We start from the raw sequence: 13,896 nt of genomic DNA on the forward strand, positions 1-13,896 counted from the left end.
TGTCTTTTTATCTGCGAATCCCTTTGCCTGCCTTACCCGTTTCTCTCTTTCTCTTGATCTCTTCATTTTTATCTCCATCTGTTTTCACATCCCCTCCTCTTTCTGTTGTTGCATCAGGAGAGCGATGATGACTACGAGGAGCCCGATGACCAGGGGAGCGTGGGAGATTACGAGTCCCCTACTGAGGACCTGGACGACAGATTTGGGGTGAATGACAACGACTATGAGCCCCCTCCCTCTGAACCTCCTGAGGACCTGTCTCACAAAGTGTACCCCACCCTGCCTATGGGAGACAGTGACTACATAGGTAACCCCGGGGTGGAACTGAGGTGGTAGCAGTCTACATGGCAGAGATGTTGGCAGGTGGCAATTCTGATTCCCAGACTGAAAATCTGTGTGGAGAGGGGACATTTTTTTTTATATCCTCAGCAACTGCTGTCAAAGTGCCCTTAATTGAGCAGGGCACTTAAAGGAAAATGCTAAGTTTTTGACACACATTGTGGTCAGCAAAGTTCAAATCCTGGCCTCTCTCCATTGCCCCCTGTCCATTTTAGAATTCAGTTTAAGATCTTGTTGATTGTTTTGCAAGACTCTTAATGGTTAGGCCTCATCTTATATCAGAGACCTTATTCACTGGCGCTCCGCTCCTAGGTCTCTTGGATCTTAGATTGAATTTTCACTCTTAAGTTTGTATTTAATGTCCTCTGTATAGCATTTGGGTGCTGTCCTCTTGGAAAGCACTTTAGTCTGCTTCTGTTTTTACACTACACCATATTGTTGTTATATAGAGGACTGCTAGAGATCGCTTAAAACTAGGGATGCACCGATACCACTTTTTTACAGAACGAGTAGAGTACGAGTACTTGCATTTCAGTACTCACCGATACCAATACCGAGTACTTAATAATGCCATTACATATTATAGAATTACTTTGAATTTTTTTTTTTTTTAATTTTTCCACAGATGTTGTTATTTGAACAACATTCCTCAGCATGTTTTTCTTGAACATGGGTGACTGTCACAAGTTTCACTGCAGTACAAACATAAATTTAACAAAATTGTTATACACTGCGGATATGTTTTATGCGGATGTTTCAGGGCTCTCTTTGAGTTCAGAGTGAGATTTTGGTGGTGGCGGCGTCGGGGAGTGTTATGTTAAATTATTACCGGTATTACTATTTTAAAAATGTAAATTACAATATCAACAATACAATATCAAAAAGACCTAACAATTCAGCTACCAATGAATGAGCAGTAGGATGCATGTGATAACATAGATTGAAAAATAAGCCAAAGTGATACCTCTTCTCTGAATAAACAAGCTAAGCCAGTGTGCTGCTGTTAGCCAGTGAAAGTGGAGCGGAGTGGCATCTCTTCGCTTTGTTACACAATCTATGAGCACGTTTACATGCACACCTTATTCCTGTATTAACCAGAATATTCGCAATATTCCGGTTGCGCACGTGTCATGTAAACACGTACCGAACCCGATTAAGGTCATATTCCGGTTGGAGAGAATTCCGAATAAGACCCCTGGAATATTCCTGTTCCAACCGGAATATTGGGGCATGTAAACACCTTAGTCGGAAAACTCCCCAAACCAGAATATTCAGTCACGACTGCGCATGCTCGACTCACAAGGAATTCTGTGGCGTCTTTGTTGCTATGGTTACCTGCAAGCGGGGAAAACGGCATGGCGAACAGCAGCAAGAGCCAGGAGACTGCAGTCCACCTTCAGCTAATGAAAGACTTAAATATCACGGAGTATATCAATGGGAGAAAACATAGAAATAGCGACAAAAGAAGAAGAAAAAAAAGAAGAAGACGAGGAAGAAGACTTCTTCGTCACCCCATATTCCGGTTCGGCTCAATATTCCGGTTAAGGTAACTGCGCCGCGGCAACTGGAATATTCCGTTTACATGTTACTTGGCATGCCCCCGTGTTTCGGCGTATTCCACTCTCTGACGTAATGCGACACTCAGCCGTGGGGGGCAGCAGCACGCGTATAGGCGTCTGGTCTGCCGGAAATACAGACGAATTTCTATGTTGCTATTTCTATGTTTTCTCCCATCGATATACTCCGTGATATTTAAGTCTTTCATTAGCTGAAGGTGGACTGCAGTCTCCTGGCTCTTGCTGCTGTTCGCCATGCTGTTTTCCCCGCTTGCAGGTAACCATAGCAACAAAGACGCCACAGAATTCCTTGCAGGTCAAGCATGCGCAGTCGTGACTGAATATTCTGGTTCGGGGAGTTTTCCGACTAAGGTGGTTACATGCCCCAATATTCCGGTTGGAACAGGAATATTCCAGGGGGCTTATTCGGAATTCTCTCCAACCGGAATATGACCTTAATCGGGTTCAGTGCGTGTTTACATGACACGTGCGCAACCGGAATATTGCGAATATTCCGGTTAATACAGGAATAAGGTGTGCATGTAAACATGCTCTATGTCAGTGCACTGCTGTAGCTGGAGAGTTTCTCTGCCTTTCAGTGTTGCCAACTTGGCGACTTTCTCGCTAAATCTGGCGACTTGCCAACTCCCCATGGCGACTTTTTTTGTCAAAAGCGACTAGCGACAAATCTAGCGACTTCTCCTGGTGTTACTGGAGACTTCTGGTATTTTGGAAACTGACATGAAAGCACGTATGTTCCTCTGCAGTTCCTGTTCTCAGCGAGCAGCGGGAGCTGCCGCGAGCCCCTCCCCCGCCCCAAGGTCCTCACAGGTGGTCACAGCCTCGAGCCGCGCACGGCAGTCGCAGGCAGCTGCAGTCAGGAGAGGAGCAGAGAGGGACCCACCACTCCGCGGCCAGGCAGCAGATGAATCGCGCATGCGCAAAGCCGCCGTTGGTCCCGCCCTTCCCGTAAATTTGTAGTTCTAAAACATATTTAGGGTGTTTTTTACTCACTTTTTGTTTCTCCCACGACGTTATTCCTCTCCAGCAGCGTCCATTACAATCACGTGCAAATTGCCAATTATGCAAATTAGGCGATGACGTCATTTGGCGACTTCTGGCAACTTTTAGGACAGCCAATAGCTACTTTCCTTACTGAAGAGTTGGCAACACTGGTCAGTGCGCTGCTGTAGCTGGAGAGTTTCTTTGCCTTTGCTCTCAAGTCTCACACATTGGGCATGAGGCTTGAAAGCCCTGGTGTTTTACGCGGATGTGTTTTTTCACGGAGTCGTGCAGCTTCGGTAGCACCGTGTCTGTGATATGGTGACGGCTGGGAATCTCATACCTTGGCTCCAGTAAGCAGAGAAGACGCCGGAATCCCAGCACGCGGGTTGCCTCTGGACATTTTCTCCCGCCTCGCCAGCGTCTGCTGCAAAGTTGGTTGTCTTTGTCAGTGCTGCTAGTTAACTCTTTATATTCTGTGTTGTGCTGGGATTTCGAATGTTTTATCAAGTTGCTTGTGTTGTAAATTGCAGATTTGGTCCCTCCTCTAGACAGTTTTGCCGAACATAATTTGCATTCTGCTTTGTTTTTGTCGCGCTCGCTCTCATCCACCTGAAAATATTTCCACACCGCTGACATGACTCCTCACTGCCCGCCTTGCAGTCAGTTAACGTAAACTGCGTTCTTCCGCAAACTGGTATCGGTGTCAGTGTTGCCAACTCCTCAGTAAGGAAAGTAGCTAATGGTTGTCCCACAGACATATACAGACATATATCTTTCTATGTCTATGGGTTGTTCTAAAAGTCGCTAGAAGTCGCCAAATGACGTCATCGCCTAATTTGCATAATTGGCCATTTGCACGTGATTGTAATGGACGCTGTGGGAGAGGATTAACATCGTAGGAGAGACAAAAAGTGAGTAAAAAACATCCTAAATATGTTTTAGAACTACAAATTTGGGCTTTGCGCATGCGCGATTCATCTGCTGCCTGGCCGTGGAGTGGTGGGTCTCCTGTCTGCTCCTCTCTGCTCCTCTCCGGACTGCAGCCGCCTGCGACTGCCGCGCGCGGCTCGAGGCTGTGACCACCTGTGAGGACTTTGGGGCTCGCGGCAGCACCTGCTGCTCGCTGAGAACAGGAACTGCAGAGGAACGATACGTGCTTTCATGTCAGTTTCCAAAATACCAGAAGTCTCCAGTAACACCAGGAGAAGTCGCTAGATTTGTCGCTAGTCACTTTTAACAAAAAAAGTCGCCATGGGGAGTTGGCAAGTCGCCAGATTTAGCGAGAAAGTCGCCAAGTTGGCAACACTGATCGGTGTCGTGGTATCAGCACATATTTTACGAGTAGAGTACTCAAGCTCGGTATCGGTGCATCCTAATTAAGAGTCCACACATCAAAATAAAAAACAGAATTTAAAAGGTGATTGTTAACTAGCTCCCTGGTGTCCGCTGCTGGCATAACAACCAGACTGTTTTTGCTTTGTGGACATTACTGTGGACTATCTGTAATTTTATGTAGCTGTGATGTTTGGGGGAGTATTTTTAATTTTTTTCTTTCTGTATTTGTTAGGATCTTAGTTGTTTCAAGATGAGTTGTGATTCTAAAACTTCTTTATCGTAATAAACGTATTATTTATTATTTCCAAACATCTAAACATTGCAGTTTTAAGGTAACAATGAGATTAAATAACTATGCTAATTAACTTGACACAAGTCTGTAGCAGTGACGGTAAAGATTGGTGGCTTCATGGCTAAATGAATACGGAACGAAAGCACTGCAATGTCTAAACAAATGTGTTGCAGTGTTGTGATGAGACATAATTACAAAGTAAGTATGACGCATCAGTCATATTTCTTACAGGGAAGTTCCCCGTAAACTCTGTGGAAGATTCTGACTAATTATTGAATAACATATCTGCGTGCTGTCTTTGGTGTGTGTGTGTGTGTGTGTGTGTGTGTGTGTGTGTGTAGATAACAGGAGCAGAAACCTGCCCCCTGTGGTTTGCCCCCGTCCTCCAGCCGCCCCGCTCTCTGCCCGGCTGGTGAGTGTTTGTGTGTTTTCCGTGTCAGAGCTTGAGGTATAGGACAAAATGTGACCCCAAACCCAATGTAAAACCCAAACAGTCCTTCTCTGTTAATGCACTATTAAAGGTGCTCCAGAGATGGCACACATGGGCACTACGTTTGAAACACCAATGGGGAGTAGGGGATCTATTTTAACAATACAAGTGCACAGTCTGCAGAGCATGGCGCAAGTGCATTTCGGGTGTGTCCAAGTCCACTTTTGCAAAAAGGCTGGTTGCTTCAGGTGCCTGGTTCAAAAGTGTTGTACCTAGTCTCTTCATTGAGCATGTTTACATGCACACCTTATTCCTGTATTAACCGGAATATTCACAATATAATAAAATGACAACTGCGCTGGTTAGAATCTAGAAAACACACTTGAGTTTCACTTGGAGCTGCTTTACACTGCTTTGTGCCAGGTGTGAGATAGGGCCCTGTTTTCACTCACAGAGGCTTATACACATGCACTATCCACACAGCAATGCTAACTGTCAACAGTGATGTCAGAAGCATTGTCGAGCCATAGGGATTGTTTTATAAAGGCATGACTAAAGGTAGCTGGGCCTACATTTTTTCCTGTATTAATATTAAATACATACTAAATTAAATGAATAATAAATTGGTGGTGAGGATCAGTCTACTGGTGCGGTCATTAGTTCTCAAGCCAGTTGGGAATCCACTGCAGTGTACAAAGTTGCCAAGTGCAAGAAGCCACCTTATATGTCAGTACACTGGCCTTATTCTGTCTCATTCTGTGTGTGTGTGTTTAGCCAGTGGAGCCCTCCCCTCCAAGACGAGACAATTCCCCTCACTGCGGCGGAAGGCCCCCAGGAAAATGTAAGTACCATCTCTGAAGCACACACACACAGTAGAATGTGTATTATACATGTGGTTTGCTGTCTCAAAGACAAAAACAACAGTGTGTGAAAAACAGGGCGGGTGACTGTAGCTGTTACACTGTGACTGACGTCTTATGATTTTATTATTTCCTTCAGCCTTTGATCAGGTGCTTGTTAAGTGTTTTTGGATCTATTAGGGGGCTGGAAACAGTGTTTTCATTCTGCCTTCCACCTGTTAATTTCACCTCTGAATTCCCTCTCACCTGTTCCTCTGAATATGTACCAAACAAAATTCATGTTTGAAATGAACTTCGATGCTTGAGTTGGACTTTCAAGTCTTTAGAAGATGTAATGTGTTGAAATATAGGATGGCCTATTAGTATGGAAGCGTATTGCTGCCACGCCAGAAGAAAAAATATGTACCAGTAGCACGTTATAACGTGAAACTTATCATGTTATAACCTGATAAGTTTCACGTTATAACGTGATAATGTATATTGTTAAAATGTGAAAGCTTAGATGGCTTGTATCCATGGAGCCTGCCGTGCCCCCTCCGCTGATCAATGAGAAAGGAGGCGCCCGACCTCCAGAGCGTCCTAATACGCTGTCGCAAAAATATTCATTCTGCTGAGTCAAATTGCTGATTTTTTTTCCACTTTTGTGGATAGATCAAATATGTTTTTGTTGTTATTGTTTTTTTTTACTGTTCTCAGAAATGGCAAAATAATGATAAGGTGTCAGATTTGTTCATGAGTGCACACCTAGACATGTGGCTGTGTGTTTTGCAGTTCCTGAACCACCACAGGTCTTCCGTGACAAAAAGCCCAGCAGAGACAGAGGGTCCAACCAGTCTCCAATACGAGGTATGTCTCTGTGTCAGACGAGAAATGATTCTGTCTTGACTCGATGTTGTCTTATTCATAAACATTTTTTTGTTTTGTTTTGTCATTTCCACAGGACGCAACACAGTGGACAGGGTGAGCTAACATTTACCTGACAGCATTTACACAGTAATGTAGCACAAATGACCTGATAATATTAGCACATCAGTATTAGCACTTGTTGGTCCCATCAGTGGCTTTGTCATCACTGTGTGGCCGAGCTTTGTTCAAAGCCAATTCTAGTGGAGATCCAGAGGTTTCCAAAGATCCCAAACATGTCCACTTGATGTGATGCTGCAGGAAGAAAGCAGCGACATCTTTGCTTTGAATATTGTACTCAGTGTCAGTGTGCTAGAGCTTCAATGAAGCTGTCCTGCTGTATGGAGAGAAAAAAGGGGGTTTTGAAGCTGCTTAAGGGGAAATCCGAGTTCATGGGCTTCACAAAGGAAGTGATACTCTGCTATAAATACAATAAACCAAACTGTAACATATTCTGTGATTTACAAAAACAAATATGCTTTAGTTTTTTGGTGCTGTGTTTTCTGTCAGCTATTACAATGCTACAGGTAGCAGCATACTGCTGATAATACATTTTTGAAATGGTAATATTTGCAAAATCATTATCAGTATATTTTGTCTGTTTCTCATAGCTGGGATAGGTCTGAGAGCTCATCTGGGTCAGTGGTAATGGACTTTGAAATCAGGGGGGCTCACACTGTCACCTGTAATATTTCTGTAGTATTCCTATAGTAATTCAGCTGGGTCTAGAGTTGGAAAGAAAGTGTTTAATAATGTTAGGACATGACATTTAAGAATGTTGTCAAGTCATAATTTAGAGTTCCAAAATTTCACAAAACATGTTTGTAGGGGAGCTCATGTCTTATTTTTACATGTTCATAACAAACAATTAATTAAATAAATAAATAAATAAATAATGTGGGCTGAGCAGTCCTAGTGCATGCAGTTTCCTGTTTTGTTTTTTTTCCCCCAAATCCTGTTTTTGTTTTTTGTTTTAGTTTATTGTGACTTATAATGTTCATAATGTAATGTAAATAATAATAATGAGCTTCAATACTGCCTTCTGAAAAAGTGCAGTCATTTCTGCCCCATTTTGAAATATGCATGGTGCATTATCCTTTGATATTGGCGTCTCTGTGCTAAAGACACACTTGTCATGAGCAGGCAGGCAGTGTTTTCTCTCTGCTTCAGCAGTACATTCAAAACAGGTTTGCACCATGAGGAAGGAAACTTGTTGATTTCATCTCTGTGTTTCTTACAGCCACCCACACACCCTTGGAGGTAGGTTTACAACACACCCACCCACCCATACACATACAAGCTGTCTGTAGCAGTGTCTGCCTATCTCTACTTCATCATTCTGTCTTCTCTGCATTTGTCCAGCATCTAGTCTTCCTCCTTTAAAATTAATCTAGATATTGTAGATGTACACATTGGGGCACAATATATGTGCTCCAGTATCTATATAACATGTGACTTGGTTACATCTTATTATTATGCCATTTTTATTATAATTTTCATCATTCTTAGTATTAGCATACAAAAAACCAAAAACAAAACACTGGGTCTATCATGTGGCTCCCTAAAATAATCAGAATATACACAATTTAAAACAAAAGAAAAACCCTACCCAAAGAAAACACAGGAAAAGAAAAAATGAAATAATTAGACAAATAGAGCAAGGTAAAGCAATGTAAAAAATATGCCGATGGGATGAGATATCCCTCTTGTTTCTGATGTTTTTGTACTGTAATGTGTGTTTGTTTGTAGCTTCTAGCGGAGCTGATTTGGTTGCTGTAACTGTCGTTGTTAATACTGTGGATGTTTACAGTGTTTTTGGCACTTTTTGTATAAAATGTGTGTCCAGGCCCCAGCCAGAGGCCCCAGAACCATCCAGCTGGGCCAAACTGCCTGCGCCTCCTCCCACCACTTCTGTCAGCAGGAGCAACTCCTCTGCCAGGCCACCTCCTAACAGGTCAGAGCATACTTCACACACACATGTAGACGTACATGCACAAACACAAACACACTTTTTTCCATTTCATACACATTAGTAATATTATAATCACCAGTGACTGCTCTTCTTGGCAGCTCCATGTAAGGTTTCAAAGACAAGATTCATTGATTGCAAAATGGCCTGATTGGTTTTTGCAAGTCATCCTGTCTCTTTCCTTTCTTTTTCCTTTTATTCTCCATTAGATACTAACAGTGCTGCTGCCTATTGTCCTATACCCACTATATACACATCATAGTCATCGACAGTTCGTTTGAATTCTATTTCATAACAAATTCCTGATATCTCAAACACAACACTTCATGACAAGTGAGCAAAGCACCACAAGCAAATCCAATTTCATGTTAGTTGTAACTGAAGTTACAATTTCCTGTTACACGAAACCAACCCTTAGGATTTCTCATTAAGTCTTTAGCTCTATTATTATCATGATTGTTATTATTATAATCATAATCATCATCTAATGGTTAAACCACATATTTTGATCACCACCAAATTCTATTCAGTTGTTGCTTTACCCAAAACCTAGATTTCCCCCAAATTTTCTAAAAATTACATAATACGTAATTTTTTAAGATATCCGGTTGACAGACAAATAAATGAAGATGGTTAGAAACATGACTTTAAGTCAAGTAGTAGCAGTTTAATGCTAACATTGTTATCTAAATAATTCCTGAACACAGAGATTAAAATGCAACCTCTGTTCGGGTCACACAACAAGCTGATCAGACAGCTTCTTTACCAACAGGTCAGAGCTTGTGTGATATGACACTAATGACATATTGTCTTTGTGGCCTGAATTTGCAGGTTTGGAGCAGATTTGAGAAATGAGGTGAGTTTCTCATTTGGGGCAGAGCTGTGGTGTGATGTCATCAGTTGTTCAGAATGAACTAACCCCCTATTTCCTGTTTTCTCTCATCAACAGACACATGATGAAGGAGGTGAGGCCTCTCTCTCTCCTCTCTTCCGGTTTCTGTCTTTCAGTATATTCTTATCTCGCCCTTTTTCTAAAGATCTCTTTTACTTTTTCCATCCATCACTGTTTCTTTTCCTCTGCCTCTCCTTTTTCCTGTCTTTCTCTGGTTCTCTCCATGTTCACCTTTATTTTGACTCAAATTTCAGTCACACAAGTATGAAGCAGCAATCATCTCTGAGTACAAAGAACAAACGAGCTTGCACCAGCTCTTCAACATTTAGATGACATATCTTTAAACTAGGGTCAGATCAGTGGGTCAGCCCAGTCTTGGCTTTCTGTTAAAACTCACCATCATCCAGTTAGTGTCATCTTCCTCCAGTGTGATGATATAAAGCAGTTTGGTTATATCTGTTAAGACTTTCTAATAAATTCTAGGGGAAACATTTAATTCTTTTTTTATGTTGCATATACTGGCAGGAACAGTAAAATTTCAATATATTAAAAAATAAATGCAAAATGTTTTGGCATTGGCTAGGGTTGAGCCGGAAACTCGGAAATGAGTATCCTGTACAGATAAAGCACTTTTGACGAGTATGAGTATTATCCAAGTAATATGAGTCAATATCCGTGCTCGTGTTGAATGAAATTCCTCATTAGGTAGCTGACTGTGTCCATGTTGTGTGGCCAGTCACACACAGCGCCCCTTCCCTACACACACACACACACACACACACACACACACACACACACACACACACAGTGACAGCCTCTCTGTCACTCACTCAGATGTGACAGCTCACATTGCGTCTCTCGTCAGTAGCGGTCAGGTTTTTTCCAGCTCACTCTTCCTTTGGTTTGTAATCACTGATAGTCATTTTCTGCTGAACTTGACTGGTAAGAGACGCGCTGCTTTTGAGCAGAGTTAGGGTTAGGGCTGAATGCAACTGGCGTCACTGCCGACACACCACGCAGGTTTTTTTTTTTTTTTTTTTTTTTTTATCATCTGCTCGCTCTTACCGGCTGGTTTTTGATATAAAGTCAGTCGGAAAACTTTACTCATACCGGACGCAGTGCAGAGTCACAGTCTTAACACACACACCACTTAAACACATACATTAGCTGAACACACAAAGTACATTATTTGTATTTTATTTCTCACTGTAGTTCATAAAAATAAATATAGTAGTAGTATAAATATTACAAATTTAGCTTTAAATATGTATATATATATGTATATATATATATGTATATGTATGTATATATGTATATATATAGATATATATACATACATACATATATATGCATACATATACATATATATGTATGTATGTATGTACATACATACATACATATATATGTATGTATGTATGTACTATGTATGTACTCATATATATATATATATATATATATATATATATATACACACACACACACACACACACACACACACACACACACATATATATATATATATATATATATATATATATATATATATATATATATACACACACACACACACACACTCCTGATCAAAATTTTAAGACCAGTTGAGAAATTGCAAGAATTTACATTTTGCACTGTTGGATCTTAAGAAGGTTCTAAGTAGAGCTTCAAAATGCAAAAAGAAGAAATGGGAGTGAGACAAAAAAAATTGAGTAGGCAATTTATTGCAAACAACCATTAAACTGAAATAGACTGTTCATCAGCTGATCAAAAGTTTAAGACCGCTGCCTTTAAAAGCCCAAATCTTGGCAGAAATGTGGATTCAGTGTCATTTTCAGTGTATCCACACTGTCATGACCTCCTGATGGCAAAGGCAAAAAAGCTTTCTCTCCTTGAACGCGGTCGAATTGTTGAGCTGCATAAGCAAGGCCCAACAACAAGGCCCTCACAGCGTGCCATTGCTGCTGAGGTTGGATGCAGTAAGACAGCCATTTTTAACTTCCTAAAAGATCCTGAGGGTTATGGAACAAAAAAGTCAAGTGGTAGACCCAAAAAAATTTCAGCGGCCCTGAGCCAGAGGATCCAGTTGGCTGTCCGTCAAGACACGGGACGATCCTCGGCCCAAATTAAGCTTGTCACTGGTGCCAACTGCAGTCCCATAACCATCAAATGAAGCTCAGTTGTGAGCCTGTACTGTAAATAGTTTTCTAATAAACAATAAATATAGCAACTTCTGATCAACCCGTATCAATTTCAAGCTTAAAATAACATGCTGGTTCAAGTCCCACCCATTTGCAGTCAACCCCCACCCACTTCCGGTTTAGGCCCTGCTCGCTCCAAGTACAGATAATGTAGATGGTTGAACAGATACAGATACAGATAGTGGTGTACTTGCTCATCCTTAGCATTAGCCTTGTCAAACCCAGACCCCCATGTGTCCATATGTTAACATCTGTCCTACTGTCCCAGCTGTCCCACCTGCTAGGCACCACACTTTCCCCCTCCAGAACAAGGGTCTGCCCCCCCGGCCAGGACTCCCTGGACCTCCTGTGCGACAGAGTGACAGGTCTGGACACACATTCTGATTAGTCCATTCTAAATCAACACCAACACATACACAACACATATGTAACAGCACATTTAAATCAGTAAATGGGGTGCCTCAGGGTTCAATTTTAGGCCTACTTTTACTTACTTAAAAAAAACATTCTTGTACTGTCTCCAACATTCCAGTGTGTATTATTGAATAATGTATGTTATTCATTTCCCAGTCTACCACCCAGTATTCCTACTGCTGGTTCTCTGCCACACAAACTGCAGGCTGGTAAGAACACTTACAGAGTTTTATTCTTAAATTGACTGCTAATCACTATTTCTAAAATTCTATAAAACACTTCCACAGAATGATAAACTGAAAAGAATTTAAACAACTACTTTTTATATAGTAGGTAACTTCTTGGTTGGTTAAATAATGTCATATTTTTTCAGTGTGAATCAGATTTATTTAACGTATTTTTATTTATTAGCTTTGTTATTATTTTAGCAGCCGCAACAGTAATACTTGCCAGCCTTCCTGATTTTACCCTTCTCAGTTTAAATAGCAGAAATAGACACTGGAACACAAAACCACAATAAGCCCATCATTTATGAGAAACTCGCTGATGGCAAAACCGCTTATGAGAATATAGGGTCAATCATTAACTTATATGCTTATTCCCTGCTTTTTACTTGCATTTGTTAGTTGAGTCTCTTTTGGAATCTTCTTTACTGCAGCTTTATGGTCTCAAAAGACAGCTACAGACAGATGTGTGAAATACAGACAGATTTTCACATTTGTTAAAAAAATCACTGCACGACTGTTGTTATTTTAGTCCATTACAGGTAGGATATCAGAATCTGTTCAAGGTTTGCATGATTGGTATTTGTACATGTTACATGGTACATGATATTTGTTTTGTTAAACTGAGAGGCACTCATCACGGTCCTTTGTGATATGTTTATCTCGGATGTTCAAGGCTGGCAGTTATAAGTAGTAGTAGCAGTAGTAGTGTTTGTAGTAGTTGTAGGAGTAGTAGTGATTTTAGTAGTAGTTTTTACTGTTTCCTGTGCTGTGAAGCCATCAGTGTTCACAGAAGCAGCTCCAGAGCTGGACCAGACAGACAGTCGGTTCGTCCTGCTGTAGCCTGCATGCCGCCCACACCCACTGACACACAACACACACAGGTAACTATCTCTCTTTCTCTCCTTCGTCATGCTCATTCACTGCACAAATATACAGATCTTAGTTATATTTCAAGCTGAGGTGTATTTCTAATTTTTTTTTTTTTCCAAAATAAAAAGATTTGGCTATTAAGTCAGCAACACTTCATCTTAGGGCCTTACAAGACTAATACAAAATGCAGGGACAGTCTTTATTGTACTATGAACACTAGATGGCAGTGTTGTATCAGTGTTTCTGTGCATCTTTTTTACTTTTAAACCATCCACATTTTGGCAAGAACTGTAGTCAGCCACCAGATCTTTATTTTTAATCCAGACAACTACAGTTTTTCAAGAAAGATTCTTTTTGTGTGTGTGTGTGTGTGTGTGTGTGTGTGTGTGTGTGTGTGTGTGTGTGTGTGTGTGTGTGTGTGTGTGTGTGTGTGTGTGTGTGTGTGTGCAGGACCTTGACCCCCGCTGGTATGTAGGTAAAGTGACAAGAGGCCAGGCAGAAGGCTGTCTGAAACAAGTCAACAAGGTGAGATACACACACACAAATGATGCATTTCAGTGATGTGGTCTGACACAGGTTACTCTATCCAGATCTGATTAGTGGTGCTTG

At 41.2% G+C, this 13,896-nt stretch overlaps 1 protein-coding gene across 4 annotated transcripts in view; it reads left to right on the forward strand.

Annotated features, from left to right (window-relative positions):
* The window catches only part of lcp2a (lymphocyte cytosolic protein 2a), a 39,334-nt gene that overhangs the window by 13,241 nt on the left and 12,197 nt on the right, over window positions 1-13,896 (forward strand). For all 4 annotated transcript variants that reach the window (XM_030068359.1, XM_030068362.1, XM_030068360.1 and 1 more), the window contains 13 exons: window positions 118-307; window positions 4,869-4,939; window positions 5,732-5,798; window positions 6,589-6,663; window positions 6,758-6,777; window positions 7,961-7,980; window positions 8,567-8,674; window positions 9,521-9,545; window positions 9,639-9,654; window positions 12,045-12,141; window positions 12,347-12,399; window positions 13,192-13,298; window positions 13,738-13,812. In XM_030068359.1, coding sequence (XP_029924219.1) covers window positions 118-307; window positions 4,869-4,939; window positions 5,732-5,798; window positions 6,589-6,663; window positions 6,758-6,777; window positions 7,961-7,980; window positions 8,567-8,674; window positions 9,521-9,545; window positions 9,639-9,654; window positions 12,045-12,141; window positions 12,347-12,399; window positions 13,192-13,298; window positions 13,738-13,812 — 924 coding nt within the window. The remainder of the gene's footprint in view (window positions 1-117; window positions 308-4,868; window positions 4,940-5,731; window positions 5,799-6,588; window positions 6,664-6,757; window positions 6,778-7,960; window positions 7,981-8,566; window positions 8,675-9,520; window positions 9,546-9,638; window positions 9,655-12,044; window positions 12,142-12,346; window positions 12,400-13,191; window positions 13,299-13,737; window positions 13,813-13,896) is intronic.

This window comes from Myripristis murdjan, chromosome 14 (assembly GCF_902150065.1).
Source record: "Myripristis murdjan chromosome 14, fMyrMur1.1, whole genome shotgun sequence".
NCBI lineage: Eukaryota > Metazoa > Chordata > Actinopteri > Holocentriformes > Holocentridae > Myripristis > Myripristis murdjan.